The following is a 19,292-nucleotide window of genomic DNA, read 5'->3' as shown; positions in this document are numbered from 1 at the left end:
GCTGCTGCTAGATGGGGTACCAGCAGCACTGGTGGTGGTGGTGGTGGTGGTAAAGGTAGCAACGACAGGGGTACTATTGGTGGCTGTTGAAAGTGGTGGTGAAACGGTGCCGTTGGTGGTGGTAGTGACGATTTTCTGCTGGCAGGGGGTAGGCGAATATAATCATCTATATCTATGTATATATATATAGACTCGCATGTGTGTGTGTGTGTGTGTGTGTGTGTGTGTGTAGGTATAGAGGTACATATATACCTATGAGTATATAACGAAGAAGTATTCGGAAAACTCACCGTACGGAGCCACCTGCTACGCTCGTTGCATTTATACGTTCTCGCTTGAGATTCCCGAAGGTTGTACTTTGATATGATTTACAATTGCCCTTGTTCCTCTTCTCCGAATAATAATATTTTACAAAACAGTGGAGATAAGTGTCTAAGAGTTGTACGGATGGTCAAATATATTATCTATGCAAATTTGAATTATTTGATACGATTTATACGACGACTATAGCAATATACCTGAAACGTAACGTTGCTATTCCTTTAATTATATTTAACGTTGGTTTGATATATATATATATATATATATATATATATTAATTTGATGTGTATATATATAATATATACATATATATTATATTAAATATTTGATAAGGAATTTGAATAAGGGCTTCTCAAGAACTTTGTTGTTCCGTTTAAAATATACTTTGGAGATTTCCAAGTAAATAATATCCAAAGTCATCCGAGATGATAAATTAAATTCTTGTATTATTCGTGCACTTATAAAAATATCACCTTGAGTCAACGTAATCTTTTCGTCGTTTTCGGAATTCTATACATATTGATGAAATACATTCTACTTCTAATCCTAAGTGAAATATGTCAACGACATGTCACATTTCATTGAGTATTTCCATCTTCTTCTTGAATATTTCGTCCAGTATTTTGATTTTAATACACTCAACACCACTTTTCCGTTGATACAGAAGCCAAATGCGATCTCGGTTTGGGCGAAGGCCACCGCAAAGCATTCTGGCAAGATTCCGCTCTGGAAGGTGTCCTTGGCGGTGGTGGCGGTTGTTGCGAAAGATCAGGTTGCATTTCCTGTATTCTGTGGTTTGTCTCTTGGTTTCCTTCCATCGTTGAATTCTTTTCCACGGAAAACTCGCCACGGTGGTTCCTCTTGGACGGTTTACGAGAGCTCTCGTGAAGAGTCGCTGCCGCAGGCGGTGCACTTTCGACGGATTGAAGACTCGCCGCACGATGAAGAGAGAGCCTGAGTGGTTTTTTAGGTGGTGCCGGTCGTACTTTAGTCTCTTGCGAACTGTACGTGCTGAGAATTTCTGAATTTTCGGATACACGCGATTGGGAATCCTAAGAAAATCGTAAGAATCATGCTGCTATATCGTCTCGTTGAAAGATAGCTATGCTTTTTTTATCATTTAACAAAAGAAAAAAAAAAAAAGAAAAAAACGTAATAATACCTGACGATAATAAGTGGGTTCGGAATCAAACTCCAAAGTCTGCAACTGGTGACTTTTCCGACTTTCCATTCCCGACTCGATCGTTGCCAATCTTCTACGTTGTAATTGAGATTGCGTCTGTTTGCAATCAAGACTAGCCGTGGACCTGGCTAAAGGAAAAGCTTGATGTTTCTGTCGATTCCTCGGTTTCTGATGACTGTAAGACACCCCGTCGGAAAAGAAATCGTTCTCCTTGGGACTCCTCGATGTAGCAAAGTGTCTACCATGATCGCTCTGTCTGCTTCTCATCGTAGGTAAACTTTGTCTTAATTCCGTTGGATTTCTGATCTTAGGACTGGGTAAATTAGCGACTAGCGCCGTTACTTGAGGACCTTTTTGGAAAACCTACAAACAACCGAACAAAACCGAGAGATCATTCTCTTTCTATAACTTTTCATAATGCTCGGACAGAGTGTAAAGATACCTGAACGTGTTCTTGACCAGTCAATGACAAATCTGTTGCACGAAGTTCTGCTCTGCTCGGTGCTAGCAAATCCCTAACTTGTTCCTCGAGATATCCAATTCTATGTGTCAGTCTTAAGTTATCGGATCTAAGTGTCCGCAGTGCAGCGAGTGACTCGCCTTTTCGTAATACTACGATCTGTGCCGCGTCCGGTGCGACAGCTAAGAGTCTCGTCAGATCGTTTTTGTTAGCTCCAACAACGAGTTTCCCGTTCACCTCGAGTATCCTACGGTAAAGTCGTTGAAACCATTTCGTTAGTACGCCTTTTAATATACTAAAATAATCGTCGGTAGTGTTATCTTGCGTTAAAGTATCAATATCAGACGCTATATTACCAGCTTACCTAATTGCTCTGGTTCTATAGAAACAGTCCCCAATCTTGCGAACGTACTTGTTTACATTTTATTATATGTGTGTACACACATATACGTAGCTATGGATATATCATTAACGTATCATCGTTCCTTTGAACATTTCGCTCGATATATCAAGTTCATTTAGCTTGACGAAAGAATTTCTTTTACGATGTTGGTTCAACACATTTCCTCGGCGAGTGAACACGACGAGTAGGACGAAAAAGTGAAGAGAATCAGAGAAGTAAACTGACACAGGAGGAGTAGGAGGAGGTGAGTAGAGTCAGGCAGAAAGAAAGAGGAAGAAAGAAGAAAGAAAGAAAGAAAGAACGAACGAACGAACGAGACAGAGGGAGAGAGAGAGAGAGAGAGAGAGAGGTGAAAAGGGACAGGGTCGTGTAAAAGACGGAGGTGCAATTAGCGGGGGCACCAGGCGAACTTCCGGTGATTTCGCCGTACTTTACGACGAGTCGTTGGGAACCTAGTACCAAGATCGCGCTATTGTTTAACCACGATATCCATAAAACGGGCACCCGTAGTAACGCGCGTTGCAGCTATATGGCTATGCTCCTCTTTAAGCGGTCACCGTGATTCAAACGTTCCACAACATGAGTCACGTCAGCCTATTACCTACCTGTACATTCTATAGATTCGAATACGTTCAATTATCATTAATTACTCTTTGATCTTATTTCATTGAAAAACTATTCGATCTAAATTATGTCAAGTATAACGATTCCAAGATATTCAAACAAATCCAGGATATAACTATTATCCGTGGAAAATATAAAATACGTAACGTTACAATGATATACACATAGTTATATATTGGATGAACAAGTTCGAAAAGTACATGCAACAATGATTTATAAAGCATCGCACATCTTTTCTCATAGATGCAAATCCCAACCGACCGACTTCACACCTTTCTTCTTTGTATCCTCTTAACAATGCATTTTATAACGGCTAGGCCGTGAACCGAGTTGATTTTTAAGGAAGCTGTTTTCGCATCTAATACGTCGAACAATTAATATTGAATAAGATCAAGTTTCGTTAATGGCTCTTTCTAAGGCTTGCATTCCTAATTATGATAATCGAAGAGTGTACCATTATCTCTTAACAAATCACTGGGATAGGTTACTCATTTAACGATGATCTAATCGTTATTAATTACTCGAAGATCAAATATAATCGTATTTGTAAGACGATTGATTCAAATCATACCTGTCTCCCTTGCAAAGACCAGAATCTTCAACAGCCCAATCAACGTAAAGACCAGGCATCTCGTCTCTTGGTCCAGCACCGAAACGAGGACTCTTTGGATCGGCACTGACTTCGACGGCATGTACGGTGACTTGCGTCGACCCGGAAATGCAGCTAAGATGATAGATTTGTAATAAGCGTGACAAATTCAACTCGAAGTGGTCTAAACCTAAATCTAAATTCGTGTCTCTCTCTCTCTCTCTCTCTCTCTCTCTCTCTCTCTCTCTCTCTCTCTATCTGTCCACCTCTACCTCTATCTCTCTCCATCTATCTCTATCTCTGTCGAGTTACTCAAAAGATTACGATGTAAAATAAATAAAAGACAATGGAAAGGGGATAACAGTTGTTGCCTTACAGGATCTTTTCTAACAGCCTGTAGCTTGGTCGTTCGTAAAGTATTCATCATGCTGTCTCATCGTGTGCCGTGCGGAATGTAAAGGATGGAAATAAATTTCGCATAGGTCTTCGAGAGCAATTGCGTCACGAGACAAACGTACTGACGTATACCTAGGTAAAGGTAGATGATACAAAGAGACGAACCAACCTGTATATGGTATCATTTTTCCGTTTCTCTTGGGTTTCTGCCAATTCCAACGCCGTCTGAAGAGCCCTGCTCTCTTCCCGTAGAGTCAAAAGCTCGAGTTCTTCGCGACCTAGCCTGTATTCCAGTTCTGCTTGTTGTATGCGAACGTCGATGTTACTGAAATAGGAATCGAGGAGCGAACTTCAATTTTCTCGACTTACGGAAACGAACTTTTCTTGATGCTTTCTCCACGAGAAACACGAGATACGAGTTTCTATTTTCGTTCGTTGAACTTTAGACGTACTTGAAAGAATAAAAAAAGAGAAGGAAAGAAAAACGAAAAAAGCGGAAGAAAGAAATTTACGAAAATATTAACTCCATCGCCTTACTCGGTTATATCCAAACGTTCCAAAGCAAGTTTAAGATTCTTTATAGCCAATCTCTTGTTGTCTGCGTCACGTCTTAGCCTTTGAAGTCTTTCCTCGGTAGCTTTCCTGTCAGCCTCGGTCAAGGGTGGTGCAGCACCATTTCGCAAGGCTAGTCGGTTGCTCAAGCTATTGCACAATTGACCCTTCAACCTATAAAAAGAAGAAGAAGAAAAACGAAAAGAAAGAAAAGAGAAAAAAAATAACAATGGACTCGATGCAGGATGAAAGGTTCTTTGTAAAAGGAAGAGAAGGAAGAAGTCCACTTACGTCTGTATAATATTTTCCTTATCGCGAAGGGCTACACGAAGGGCGTCGAGTTCTTTATAATGATCTTTATTACGGTGACCGACGGCAGACGTTACCCCACCAGCTAGACTACCACCCTTCTTTCTTCTTGGTGTCGTCGAAAGGGATACTTCGATGCTCGCCATCTGAACAGATCAAATATAACCCCGAGTTAGGATCTATCCCGATTTATGTTCACCAATGATTGATAAACGGACACTAAAGTTTATTTATTAATGCGCATTAAACTATATATGATTTTATAATTCTTAATAATAGCATATCGTCAGACAAGTTTTTGTACTGTAGCGCGCGTATGTATATACGTATATCTGTAAGTATATAAATAATTATTATATATATATATATATACATATATATACGGATAAATATTAAAAATAAAAAATATATTAACGAAGAAAAGCTCCATGTAAAACTTTATGATGATAATAATAATAATAATAATCGGCGAAAGTTCATGCTATTATTTGTTCAAGGCTATAAAAGAGAAAAAAGAAAAACAAAATTTTCCATTTTCTCTTGGAAAGAAACGACGAGGAAACGTTCTCTCTCGAATCTCTTCCGTGATAGTAAAAGAGTCTCCCGTTGATGGTAATATCATTGTTCTGATTCTCTCATGCTTTTCTCCCCACCCCACGTACCGAGAGTACGTTAGTTTCCGGGAAGCTTCAGAGACGGCCATTAGATATGGGAACCTGTGCACGCTTTCATGAAGGGAAAATAATACTCTCTCGATGCACCTACTATATATATAAGTACATAGATACCTATTTATCCGACTTTCGTTACTACGGGTTAGATCTTTTCTGATCAAACTCGAAAAAAATTGTCTCTGCTAGAGTTTATCTCCCTCTCTTCTTTGTTATCGTACATGCAATATCCGCTGATAAAGTTGTATAAACCAATATAAAATCTCTTTTATATCGTAAGAAATTTTGATATTAAAAAGAATCATAAAATAGATTCATCGAGATCACTTGAAAAACATTCCGAGCGAACTTTCGAACAAATATACTTTGACGAGAACTTTTCTTTGTACACCAACAATCGTTTAATTTTTCTCCGAACATAGTGTTTCATTACTTCATTTTTATTTTCTTTCTGAAAACTTCCTTTTGACTCAAGAGAGAGAAAAAGAGATGAATTTTTTATTCGGTGTATCTTACAAGGAAAAATGTTACTACTAGATCGAAATAATTTTAGAAATATTCCAAACGCATAGTCGATTTAATTCTTCGAAAATGAAAGGAACAAATGCTTAAAATAATAAATTCGATAAAGAAAATCATTAATATTAATTGACAAATTATCATCTCAAAGGATAAAAGATAAGTCGAGCCAAACGAAACCAATTTTTTTTACAAATTCTACTTCATGAAATTGAGGGCATTCGAAGGTAACAAAGAAAAAACGAAAAGAAGAAAAATGAGAAAAAAAGAACTTTGAAAATGGAGACTACTGATATAGGACCCTAACACTTTCAAAGGAATAACAGCTTCGTAAGAGAGAGAGAGAGAGAGAGAGAGAGAGAAAGGGAGGGAAATAGAGTTGGGTGTACCTCAGCATTTTTATGACTGGTACCTGTTTCGCAAAAGAACTCAGAGGTACATCGAACCGTCCCTGAGTAGGTGGTAACCACGAGGGAAGAACAAAAAGCCTGATCTTTTTGTAAAAATAATCGAAAGACAAAATCGAGAGAAAGTTAACGAGCGAAACTTAGGAATACTTAATGAATTAAGAATACCATATGTAGGCACTTGACGAATGAATTTTTTTTCTATTACATTTTTAACAGATAATTAGAAAAATAAAAAGTTACAACTAGAGAGTAGGAGAAAAATGAACGTTGTTTGAAAAATCGTTGGCGTAGAAAATTAAGGGAAAAAAAAAGTTATGCGATGGCGTATTCGACGCCATTGCGTATATAGTGATGCGGGTTCCCAAACGCGAGTCGGGCTTTCTTTGCGTCCCGCATCTGCATATAAATCACTGGTTGAACGGCCTTAAGATCTCCCGTGGGGGCTATCGCCGAACCGCCAATAAAAGCGGTCCATCGCCTTCGCCTTTACTTTTTTTTTGTTCATTTTTTGTTCATTTCTTTTCTTTCTCTTTTTCTTTTCTTTTCCTACCTCTTCCTTTATCCTCGAAGAAGAAGGAGGAGGAGGAGGAAGAGAAGGAGGAGGAGGAGGAGAAGCAGAAGAAGAGTTACACCTCGATCACGTTTTAAACGACAGTCGACTGTAAACAAACGGACGTGCACGTGTCCGTACGGTAAGACTCTCATCATTCTCATTGTCAAGACTAACGAGGGTAGAATCAGGAAATTCAACAAATTGCGACGATTATAAACTACTTACGACTTTTGCTTAATCAAACTTCCTCGATACTGAGACAAAAAAATTGAGAAAAGATTGAAATTTTTTAAGTTTTTTCTAACCCTTCAGTTATAATCAGAATTAGCATAAAGTTAGACAATTTGAATTGTTGATAAATATTTGTCTATTCTTGATCGCGTATAATAGCTAATAAATATGTAAGAATTATAATGACGTGCTATATAGAAAAGAAAAAAAAAAAAGCAAAAAAACATAAATATTGCGACACCTATGACGAAAGTGCAAGAAAATTTTTTACACTCACCGTATCTTTCTCGACAGGCCGAACGAATTTTACCACTTAAAGTACAGTATTTACGAGCAAAAAACTGGATAATTCGTTAAATACGTTCCACGTTCTTTGACAGTTCTTCTCGTGCGTACGTAAGTAGCTTGTACGGTTTGCTTCCGCGTTCGATAAGTTCACTCGAAGGGCTTAATCGCGAAATCCGGCTTCGATGAACTTTATGACGAATATATTACCTTCGCCTCCAAGGTCTCCAGTTGCGCCATTCTCGGCTCCAATAGTTGTTGCTGGGCACCGGTATTGGTATGTAGAGCGGTCTGAAAGAAAGTAGTTATTGTTGACGATAAATAATAGTTCCAACAGAGAGCGGGAAATTTACAAAAAATAGCAAGTGTAATCCGTAGCAATCCTGACAAGTGATTAAAGCCAAGTAAGACTTTCAAAGAAAATAATTTCATTTAAAAGAACTATTGTTCGCTTCTCACCACAAATATCGAGCGAAAGTAAGAATGTTCAAAGACACACTTAGACAGACTATATGACTATAGTTAAAGAATTAGGTCAACGTGCAGGACGCGCGATGACCTTTCGCACTGTCCAACAAAACCAGTAACGAACGACGATTACGACGAGCCCTGATCCTTTTGAGAACGATATTAGATTCTTTTCTATTCCGCATATCATATTTTTTCAATCTCACAAAAGCATAGTAAAATAGATACGATTTAAAATCAATGTAATCCGCTTCGAAGGGAGCCTCCTTAAAGTGCATCCTCTGCTTCCACTAAGAAGATCAACGAGTTGTGATTCTTACAAATCCTTGTGATTCATCTACGCCCATATAGTATGCGCATAAGCATGTGTATATATATATATATATATACACACACACGAATACACACACACATATATATAATATGCGACATATGCAGTGCCGTTTTCGTTACGAACCGTAAAATTGCATGGCAAGTCGACGTTTGTCCACGACTCCCCCTCCTTCATTGAAGTTTCTCACGGAAACAAGATAATGTCTACCTTTCGTATCTTTTCGTTAAATATCGTTCGACATACCTACCTTCGATGACAATTATAGGATCGATCTGTTAAGGCGACCTCCAATGTCGATTACACAGGAGAGACATGTACTCGTGCTTGCGAGTGCGTTCGCGTTTCGAGAACATAAAAGTAAAAGGAAAATATTATAACCGGCGGCTATCTTTACTCCGTTAACTCAGCTAAGTCGAGGTAAGTCTAACGATCGTTAGGGGAAATTAATTTAATTCGATTCGATTCGATTCGATTACGTGAGATTTATAATAAACGACGGACAAATGAAATTAATTTATTCGTGATTTCGCACAGGCAATCTCTCGTATAATAATCGAAAATGTGTACTTGTATGATTTTTCTATCGAAATAATAAACACTGACCGATTAAATCTTATAAATCACAATCGAATAAAAATATGTTCGTTCGATTGAACGGTAGACGTTTAAATGCTCGTTTTATTTTCAAGAGAAAAATATATTGTGTGCGCGTGTGTGTGTTCGTATATGTACGTGCGTGCTCGCACGATTTGCGAGCGTAGGATGTGAGAATGCACGCGTGCGAATGGTGCACGTAGGACGAGCATAAAAGCACGAGGAAGAGACGAAACTTTAATTCTGGAACAGACACAACAACGGAAGGAAACAAAATATGATAGTTGATAACGACGTAAAATATTCGCAATTGGTTTGAAAAATATTCCATTAAACAAACGGATGACGAGGTGTATGTGCGTATGCGTGTGACTACCAAACAAAAATGAAGCATTATCTTTGTCGTTTCTTTTTTTTTTCTTTTTTTTTTCTTATTTTATCTTCGAACCAGATTTTCTCTCCGTAAATGGCTTTCATGCCACACTTTTATTTCCTTTTATTCTCTACTCTAAAAACCGGTGCCTCCATTTTTTGGCCAGACCTTCCTTGGCTACACTCTATAATTATGATAACTACCTAAGGTCTTTCTATTAAATCGAGGAATTTGCGGACTCGGCAATTTTCGGTTCACGTGACTTTGAAAATTCGAAGGGCTGATGCAAGTTAACACGTTGATACAAAAAAAAACCGATTTTGCAGACGAATTCGTCTATTCGTTTAATATTTGTCGTCATTTCTTTTATAAATAAAAAATATAAGAAAATTCATAGACAAACTTTGAAACTTTACTATTACTAAAAATGTTATATATCAGAAATAACGCGAATGCATTAGACTTTACTTATAATTATCTAACGATTTTCTTGTTGAAAGTTACATTAGCTTCGGTCGCCGCGCATAGTTTTGGTGCATCTAACGATAATCATCACGCCTACGGCTCGAAACGATTGAAAGTAGTATTGTTCGCGCAACTTGGAAAATATCTTAGCACTCTTTCGCTTTATAACAAATACACGCGTATCGACAAATAATCGTATATAACATAGAACTCACCAATGAGACCGATCGTTGCTCCAGTTTAACACCACCGCGATCGTCTTTATCGTCGCCGCAATCCGTCGTGTAAAACAATACGCTTTTTTTCGAACCTCTGTAATCAAAAAAAAAAAAATATTTATCATAACAGAATAATCATTTAGTCTTAATAGTCCGTAGGATATCTCGTTAGGACACCGTTAACGTTATAAGATCTTTGTTTATCTCGACGAGAGAATTTCGAAAACGATCGAAAGTCTTTAAAACATAAATCTTTTTAGAGTACGAGTTACAGAAGATTAACGTTCACGAGCGTGTAACGCATAAATTGATACGATTATCGACTCGACGATGCGAACTCGATGACTTAACGCGATAAACTTTGATAAACTCGTTAATTTTCTGTAAGCTACCACCTGGAGATGTTGACGAATTCGCGCCATGTAATACGATCGATATCCGAAACGAAATAAAAGAAATAAAAGGATGGAAATATAAAATTAGCAAAAGGGTCAAAGGTTAAAGACGAAGTACCGTCGAAAGACAAACGATGTCTATGCGTTTAAAGATAATCACACCTGAGTGCCTTCCCATTCCTGCTGAACGGTTGACGTTCGGCGAGCGTGGCTGGACCGGTGTAAACCCGGCTCTCGCTCATGGCGAAGATCTCTGCAACATCGCACCTCGTCTTCTTAATCGGCTCACGACGAGGACATCTGTAACCGAGAACCGAGTATATTCCCTCGAGACGAGTCGAGTCGAGTTTCAACCAAGGAATCTTACAATTTTTTTAACATTCGTCTTTACCTTTCAAACATGATCCAAGAAATGATTACTTTAGACACCTATATATGCCATTAATTTATATATATATATATATATATATATATATATATGTATGTATGTATGTATGTATATATATATTAGTTCGCGCGACAATTATTTGATTTAAGTCGATCAATCGTAATTTTAATTTGATCGTAACTTTGCTTTTATCGCGAGACGAAGAAAACTTAACTTTATACATTTTTGAAAACGTAAAACTATAACACACTGTAATACAGATAATACGAAGACGTCGATGGTTCTTAATAAGAACAATGTGATCGAGCGTCGTTCGATTTTGTTCATCCCTGTAATATCGTAGTCGATATCGGAGATAGGCTCGATAGCCTCGCCACTGTTATAAGACGCATTAATGATTAAATTGTACATAATTTGCATAGGTTTAGATAAATAATAAGATAAAAAAAAAGATATAGAATTAGTTACGTATCGACGAATAGAGATGATCCCATTTTCCAGGATGAGATCGAGTCTATTCCGAGGATTTTCGCGAAGAGGAATTACACGGAGGGACCAATGAGAGACAGAGGAGCAGGATCAAGGAGACTGAAGAAGGAGAGATAGAGAGACGCTTCGACCCCGACCCCGACCCGTGGGCCCGAGAGAAGGCCCATTATTCGAGAGCGAGTGAGCGAGCGAGCGAGCGAGCGAGAGAGAGAGAGAGAGAGAGAGAGAGAGAGAGAGAGAGAGAGAGAGAGAAAGAGATGGAAGCACGAGGAAGGATAGGAAAAGAGAATGATAGAGGTTAAGCAAGGCGAGCGAAGAAGGCAAGAGGGCTTCCTCTCTTTTCTCATCCGGCTCTCTGATCGCCCACAGCAGCGAACGTATGTGTGCACAATGCGCGCGCGCGCACGCACACACACATACGCATCTAGCAGAGATTTAACTTACATTAAACTCGCGCACCTCCCTTTTCCCATTGTTCCCCTCTTATGCGAGTTAACGTTCAATCTATACGTTAAACCGTCTGCGACAAAAATTCAAATCAATATTTCTTTTTGTCTTTATTCGTCTTCTAAAAATATATAATGAATAATCGAGGAGGAAGAAATATATTTGATACGCGCGATTAATCAATTAATAAGTTAATAATTAAAAGAGATAAAAGAAAAGGGACGATGCGATATGTTTTGCTCGACCTAGCGAACGAAGAGTTTGGAGTTAAAGGGAACGCGTGCGAAGGGAAAATCTTTGAAATATTCTCTAACGGTCGAGTAACATCTGCCGACAGGTGCCTAGGGCGTTACGCTTAGCTGTGCAACCCCCTCAACGAAAGGTACGGAAACTTTTCGCCTCGTTGCGCATCGCGTTATTCCCACCGAAACTTTTCGTTTCGCAAGAGACCCTTGCAACCACCCCGCCGTATACGATCGGACATAATTCATATCGCCATTTAACTCGAATATAAAATTATTAAAAGTACAAGGGACAACGGTGGTTCTCCTTCTCTCTCTCTCTCTCATAATCGCGAGATCAGAGTCCATTCCGTCTATTCCGATTAAAGCGATTAGCTCTACCTAGAAAGAAAGAAACTTTAAAACAGATAACGATCTCGAGTCGAGTAAATATCTCTCGAGTAAATAGTATTCTAATCGATTCTTTCGATCCCTTCAACGATGTATATCGATATTTTCTCGAGAAGGAACGTATCGCTGCAACTACAAGTAGTAAAACGTAAGCAAGTAAAGGATAAATTTGAAAAATAAAGCGATTCGAAGTTTATCGAAGCGATCCGGATCCGGTTTGCCAGTTTTGTGCTCCTCGAAACTCGACGTAAGAATATCGATGTGTCTACTCGTACTTCGAACTCGGTTCGGTAGGCGATCGCCGGAACGTCCAACCGCTATAAATTTCAAGGCGCTATCTTCGACGAGCCGACGCCACTGGTCTTCCCAGTATTTTTATTGGCCCTTTTCATTGGGATCGAGAAGATCCAGCGGTCGTTTATTTGCCCGTACTTTCGGCGTACGACGACAGCGACGTTCCTTTTCCGGGGTGAATCCGATCTTCGAAATTCGCATTATTCTTTGCGGAGTGAAAAGTGAGAAAGAAAAGTAAACGATTTCTTTTATCATCGATCCTCCCCCTATCTCTCGCTCGCTCCTCGATACGATTCCGAATCGAATAGCGAATTAAATCGCCCCAATCGCTTTCGTCGAGTTTGTTAAAGGTACCGAGTAACGATATCATCTTAGAAGGGTTGAGCGCCTCGCCAGAGCGGTAAGACGCCATTAAAGCGGTAGCGCAGCCCTCTCCCAATCTTCGCGCTACCATCTCCCTCGAGCTTCATCCCGTTGTCCGCGATAAAAGAGAATCGTCGAGTAGGGCTCGCTCCCTCTCGGTAAGATGTCTCTCGTTCAAAAATTCTCCAACGTTCGAAGCATGCTCGAGCAGTAAGTAGCGGCGCTCTCTCTCGACGCTCGCCGCCCTTAATTCCTCCGATCTACGTTCCTCCTCGAACTCCCTCTCGATCCTACGAATTTCCTCGTCCCTTATCCTCCGACGTTCGGCGATCATTCGTTCGAGATCCTCGCGATATCTCAATAGCGCCCTTCTCTTGGCTTCGGCCGTTAATCGAAGAGTTCTCTCGTCTTGGGCCAATCTCCTCATGGTCTCCTCGGCGAATTCCTTATCGCGACGTAGGAAGTCAAGCTTGCAGAGTTCCGTCAAGCTAATCTGTTCGTTCAAAGAGTCGAGCAGTTCCAGGGTCCTCCTGGACCTTGCGCTCCTCTCCTTCCAATCGTTGATCGCTCGGTCCAGCTCCATCTCCAGCAGGACGAGTTCCTGGAGGAGGAGTTCCCTCTCTCGCTTTCTCGCGTCCTCCTCGAGAATCGTAGAGAGCAGCGATGTAAGAACCCGTTCTCGTCGTTCCTCGTGCTCGCTCGCTCGGCTCCTCGCTTCGTTCGCCCTTCGTTCGATCTCCCGCGAATATCTCTCCCCGTCCCTCTTTATCCTCTCTTCCTCCTCCCTCTCGTTCGCCCTACGAATCTCCCTGAGCTCCGCGACCATCCTCCTCTCCTCCGCCCTCTCCGCGCGCAGTTCGAGTTTCCTCTCCAACGTCCTCGACTTCTCGCGCTCCTCCAACCTCCTCTCGACCTCCTCGAGGACCTCTCTCTCCCTTAGCCCTTCCTCCCTCCGTCTCTCTTTCTCCTCTTTCTTCCTCGCCTCTCTCTCCGCGAGCTCGCAGCTCGCGCGCTCTCTCTCCTCGGCGATCCTTCGAAGACGACGACGATCCTCCTCCTCCGACTCGATCGACGCGCGCAATCTATTTGCCTCCGTCTCCAAACGACCCTTTGCCATCTCCAAACTCTTCTCGGCTTCCTTCGAAGCGATCTGTAACTTCAACGACTTCTTCCAATAAGCTCGCTTCAGCTCGTCCTCCAAATTCGCAATCTCTTCCGCGTACTCGCGACTTCTCAAATTTGACGAAAATAATCTTACTCCTCCGTCCACCCGATCGTCTCTCTCCATCGTAAATATCGTGCGGAGAAGTTCGGATCAAAAGAAATTAGTAAATATTAAACTAATCGACGTATAGATCGAAGCTACTTTACGTGACCGTGTGTTTACGATTATTCTATTTGTTTACTTTCCACTCGTCGGTGTAGGCACGAGTAACATTGCGAGGTTGTTCTGAAATCGAAAATTTGTCAAATTGTAGAAAAATCTGTAGCAGATAGGCCAATTCGAAAAAGCAATACGTCCTCGTTCGAAAATGTTCTATTTCGCGCATTCTCACTCACGTCCGCCATTATTCCCTCCTACGCTGCGTCATTTGAATCGAACGTAATTTCGCGCGCATTAACCAACCGTCGAAATGAAACGAGTAGCAAAGTGACAAAGCTCGACGAGCGATAGAAAATCATAAATTGTCGAATCGTACGATCAATGATGGTGCAAAGAAAGACGATGCTAACGAATTAAACAAAGATATCACTTACTTTTCATTCAAACGAAATCCAGCGAGTCAAGTGCGACATCTCCACCCTTTTCCATCTCGTTCTTCTCCTTGTTCCACAAAAATCTTCTCTATTCTTATCCGAATTTGCACTTCGTTCGAGGATCGTGACGGTCGATCACTCCTACTTGCTTATTTATTACATAAATCGAGTTGTAAATTACGTAAATCGAAAGTCAACTACGCGCACGAACGTACGAGGCGATGGTTCGAAAGCGACTAACCGGCTTTCCTATCGCGCCGACGCTACGTAGTCACAGATGGCGCTTTACAATAAATATTCTCCAATCAAAAGCGAGTATTTAGACGAAACGACATTCGTATCTCTACTAATTTTTAGTGGGAATTACGAAGTTTCTTTCGAATGTTGCATTATTTTTTTTAACAAATCAAAAATATCATAAACATACGACACGCACATTTTATTTAAATAGCCGAGCTACTTTTGTATTTAAACCAATATCATATATTTTGTCATATATAACCAATAATTTTTAAATATTTTCATATCAAAAGTCAAAAAATATCTCTTTTCTACGTATAAATGTGCCAAGATTTTTCTTATCTTCCCGCTACTTTTTAAGTTAACTTCTTGAACAAAAAATATTTACGATTTACATCTTCGGTATTACATATAACGCGTAATTATCGTGGAGATATTACAAAAACTGGGAATAAAAATATGCGAAAGAATCTAAAACTAACGATTAGATTATCTTATTTATTTAATGATCATTGGCCTATATACAGAAAAAAACAGGTACTTCGGTTACTCTCTGAGCAACCATAAAAAAAGGTTTCATGATTGTTACCTGTTTTAACAAATAATGATGAGCTGTTACTAATGTAATCTCATAAATATATTCTATTACTCGTAAATATCTTCTCTATCTGCAACATAACGCACTATAAGTCCAGGCGTTAATAATTTTTCCGCGTCCATATCAGGAATCTCAAATCCAAATTCGTCTTCTACAGCCATAATAACCTCTACATGATCCAAGGAATCAAGACCCAAGTCATTTATAAAATGAGATTCCAAGCACAACTGTAATACAGACGCAGTTCAGTAAAAGATTCTACTAAATATGATATATATATATCGTTAAGTATGCAGATATTATGCATAACTGACATATAAAATAAATAAAATACAACTTAGTTTTCAATATGATCTTTGTTATATCTTATTCTGTCAATACGACACCTTTATATTCTATATAATATATGATACGATACGATATGATATAATATAATATATATATATATATATATACACGTACATATATATAAATGTTATTATATATAAAAGCAATATTAATATGTTGCCAATTTTTCTGATTAAACATAAAACTTATATGTACATGTCAGTGATGCACAAGCAGCACGACTCAAGCGAGGTACTAGCCAATCGTTTTTCCCAGGAAGTTATCTTTTAAGATATTTCTATAAATGCATCATTAATATTGTAATAAAATCTATGCGGTACAAAAGTTAGTTATATCTTGTACCATTTGGTAATTCCAATTTATCTCGTAAAACGCGACCGTTTACAGAAATATCTTATTAACAAAATTTAAAGCATTACTTCTTATAGCAGACAGATACCTTCTTGGGATCAATTTTATCATACAAATTGAGTAATAAAAGCACCCGCTGACGAATTATATCAAGTGTTAATGGAGGCTTGGAGCTGTAGAGGCGCACCTGCTTGACTCGTAGCTCTTCTATATCCTGCAAAATAATGTCTTTTTACAGAATAAAATAGTTTATAACCTTATCCGCAGTAACTTTGTCATAGGCACGAACTACTTGTAATACACGTTCTTCGATATCCTTGACTGTTGGCTTTGTCTTATATGTACGAACAAATCCAATTCTAACCTAAATATATTAAATATATTAAACGCTACGCATATAACCAAATTGCCCTTAATTTCAAAAGATACTATCTCTTAGATTTTTGAAAAGATTAACAAATTGTTTCTTCCTCGTGTATCAGATTGTATAAACTTAACTTACGAAGAATATAATACAAAACACTCGAGAAAGAAAATATACAATAATTTTATTTATAAATCGAAAAATCACTTATGCGTACAAAGTATATGATACATGTAAAATGATATCTGATTTTTGAAAACTTTTTAAATCATACGATTCTTATATAGAACAAAAGAGTAATGTTTGAAACAATGATAATGTTTCGTGACAGACATATCTCGAAAAAAAATTTTCAAAATTTTAAGTTATATAATATATGTATTAAAACACGTATCAGATCAAATTATTGGAAAAGCTCGTAGGTTTTGTATAGTTATTACGAGTGTTTACCTGCGATATAAAAGGTACGACATGTTCTCTTGAACGGTTAAGTAATTTTCCGTAACATGTAAGTTGTCCGCTAACTCCACATAAATGCAACCGGACGACTGAATTTCTAAAGACACCGGTATTTCTCGATAAAAGACGTGCAATAGCATAGGACGCCATTTTCCTATTCGATGAATGAAAGATAACCGGGCTCTACGAGGTTTATCTACAGTCAAAGATCAAATATAAAAGTGATATGCAATGACTGAAGAAAATTTGATTTGACGCGCTATCTAGCGGTATATTTTCAAAACCTTAATCGATTGAAACGTTGGTAATTATGTATATTATTAGAACTACGTGATCCAAAAAAAATTATGCGACTAAAGTCGGTCGATATTTTGTAATTTAGTACGGTTTAAATTCGACACGATCGATCCGTATAATTATTTATATTTAATTATTGATAATTGTAAAGATAAATACACGTTATGGGAAATTAATTAATTAAGATTAAGATTAAATTATCAAGATGTAAAGTTGACGCGTAAGAATTCTTTTAATTATGACGTAGATTCGTAAATAATGGCGGTATAAAGTTGATGTCACTTAAATATATAAAATTCGTGAAATCTTGTTTAATGTTTAAAGTCAGTTACAAATATTTTATTTCCAATAATTACAAATCAGTTTTACGTACGTAGCAATTATAAGAGCACGATTCGTCCTTGTACTATATATTTCTTGTACTTATAAGCAGACAAATCTCTCTAATAACATTTTGACGATCAAATTTATTGATTTTCAAATACAAACTTGATAAAACTGTCAAATTATTTATATATTAAAGAATTTATTACTTTAATGGAAAAGAAATTTTATAAAAAATATTTTCTCCTAAAAAATCATTATTTTTGGCTAACAATTATAAGTTATACATCAAAACACAGTCATTCCTTAGAACGAAAACATTTTTAAATACACATTTGGAAGCCATATGCCGATGATGTATAAACGAACAAGCAATGAATCGTATACATTTATATATATTATGAAATAATTAAAATTATTTTACATTTTCCTTTTTACTCTGAGACGTAAAAATGAGAGACAATTTATAATTGATAATAAATAATAATAAATGAACTTATAATAATAAGCAAAAAATTAAATATTGTAATAAATATTTTTATTGGTGGTTTTACCACTAAAACGAAAAGTATCAATCCGTATATATTAGATGATTGTTTAAAATGTTATCTCTTTAACATAATACATAATAATTGTATATCTGGTCTCATTAGTAAATCAATGTGATAGATAATTTGATGTGTTTATACATTATGTCTGACTATTGTATTCTTGGGTTATTTAAATAAAATAAGTTTAGAAACGAAAATACGTTCAGCAGGGTACGCATTCTCCCTCTTTCCTAAAAGACTATGCAACAAAATCTATCACCTGTCTTAAGTAATACTGAATTTCGCTTTAAAAAAAATACTTATCTATAATACAATACGCGTTAGAAAAAGGAACACTCTCTTGATATTTTTGATGAATTTTGGAATAACGAGACGTGTTAGAAAAATTAATATGAACAATTGCGTAGAAAAAATGTCCTGGGATTATTCACAAAATGACTTTTCATGTTTTGAATATATAGAATACGTCATTCTCTATTTATGGGTAAGTAAAGAGGCACATTAATTAAGAGTTAACAATCGTTTGTATTTTTAACGCAACGAATAGTTTGGATAATATTATGTGTATAATGAATACAAGATGGAATTATGTGAGAATACGGGACTGAACTTTGCATTAATATATAATTATTTTTAAATAATTTTATAAGAGAGAAGAAATTTTCCAACTTTCTTCCATTTTCGCACATCTACCCTTAATAAAATTTTTCTATATCTGTTCAATCTTTGGAAAAAAAAAGGAAAAAAAAGGAAAGAAAAAAAAGAGAAACGAAAAAAGATAGAAATTTTAGGAATATTTTTCATCCTCCGAGACTAAACAGACAGAAAAGAAAATAACATCTGTGCCTCTACTACATATACACAACTGTTATAATTTATTTTAATTAAATTACCTTTTAAAAGAGTAATTACTTACAAAATGAAAATGCAGAAAAAAATTCAAAGTTCGTACCGCGCTCTCAATATTATCTTCATCCATTATTACATGTGTTTTTATCACCACATTAGTGCATTTTTTCTGTTTTTTTTTTTTTTT

The 19,292-nt window shown here is 37.5% G+C and overlaps 2 protein-coding genes across 5 annotated transcripts; both read right to left on the bottom strand.

The window, feature by feature from the left end:
• Nucleotides 1-740: 740 nt before the first annotated feature.
• Nucleotides 741-14,980, bottom strand: LOC122634408. 3 transcript variants are annotated; one of them, XM_043823322.1, is made up of 11 exons: nucleotides 14,725-14,980; nucleotides 10,516-10,653; nucleotides 9,956-10,052; nucleotides 7,717-7,797; nucleotides 4,820-4,983; nucleotides 4,514-4,702; nucleotides 4,146-4,301; nucleotides 3,563-3,715; nucleotides 1,947-2,211; nucleotides 1,484-1,867; nucleotides 741-1,373 (listed from the first exon to the last, which is right to left on the bottom strand). In XM_043823322.1, the coding sequence occupies exons 2-11, from the start codon at nucleotides 10,593-10,595 to the stop codon at nucleotides 960-962; spliced, it is 1,983 nt and encodes a 660-aa protein (XP_043679257.1). In that variant the 5' UTR covers nucleotides 10,596-10,653; nucleotides 14,725-14,980; the 3' UTR covers nucleotides 741-959. The 3 variants fall into 3 exon arrangements, with proteins under 3 accessions (XP_043679257.1, XP_043679254.1, XP_043679255.1); XM_043823319.1 differs by lacking the exon at nucleotides 14,725-14,980 and adding an exon at nucleotides 11,210-12,352; XM_043823320.1 differs by lacking the exon at nucleotides 14,725-14,980 and adding an exon at nucleotides 10,745-10,804.
• A 462-nt stretch (nucleotides 14,981-15,442) lies between these two features.
• Nucleotides 15,443-17,295, bottom strand: LOC122634409 (acyl carrier protein, mitochondrial). 2 transcript variants are annotated; one of them, XM_043823323.1, is made up of 3 exons: nucleotides 17,076-17,295; nucleotides 16,350-16,475; nucleotides 15,443-15,789 (listed from the first exon to the last, which is right to left on the bottom strand). In XM_043823323.1, exons 1-3 carry the CDS (start codon nucleotides 17,232-17,234, stop codon nucleotides 15,610-15,612), a joined length of 465 nt encoding a protein of 154 aa, XP_043679258.1. In that variant the 5' UTR covers nucleotides 17,235-17,295; the 3' UTR covers nucleotides 15,443-15,609. The 2 variants fall into 2 exon arrangements, with proteins under 2 accessions (XP_043679258.1, XP_043679259.1); XM_043823324.1 differs by lacking the exon at nucleotides 16,350-16,475 and adding an exon at nucleotides 16,518-16,625 and having other exon boundaries at nucleotides 17,076-17,294.
• Nucleotides 17,296-19,292: the final 1,997 nt, after the last annotated feature.

Source organism: Vespula pensylvanica, chromosome 14 (genome assembly GCF_014466175.1).
Source record: "Vespula pensylvanica isolate Volc-1 chromosome 14, ASM1446617v1, whole genome shotgun sequence".
Lineage (NCBI taxonomy): Eukaryota > Metazoa > Arthropoda > Insecta > Hymenoptera > Vespidae > Vespula > Vespula pensylvanica.
The sequence above is the reverse complement of the archived record's forward strand: the minus strand, read 5'-3'. Positions and strand labels throughout refer to the sequence as shown.

Bases quoted from the DNA above. Each gene is read 5' to 3' on its own strand.
- LOC122634408 (XM_043823319.1), bottom strand. From the start codon at position 11,235: ATGGGATCATCTCTATTCGTCGATAC. The intron at 4,984-7,716 runs GTAATATATTCG...TGATCTGTTCAG, and splicing joins TGGAGACCTTGGAGGCGAAG to ATGGCGAGCATCGAAGTATC. The intron at 2,212-3,562 runs GTATGATTTGAA...ACTTTACCGTAG, and splicing joins GGTCTTTGCAAGGGAGACAG to GATACTCGAGGTGAACGGGA.
- LOC122634409 (XM_043823323.1), bottom strand. From the start codon at position 17,234: ATGGCGTCCTATGCTATTGCACGTCTTTTATCGAGAAATACCGGTGTC. The intron at 16,476-17,075 runs GTAAACACTCGT...ATTATTTTGCAG, and splicing joins TCGTACCTTTTATATCGCAG to GATATAGAAGAGCTACGAGT. The intron at 15,790-16,349 runs GTATCTGTCTGC...TCTGTATTACAG, and splicing joins ATAAAATTGATCCCAAGAAG to TTGTGCTTGGAATCTCATTT.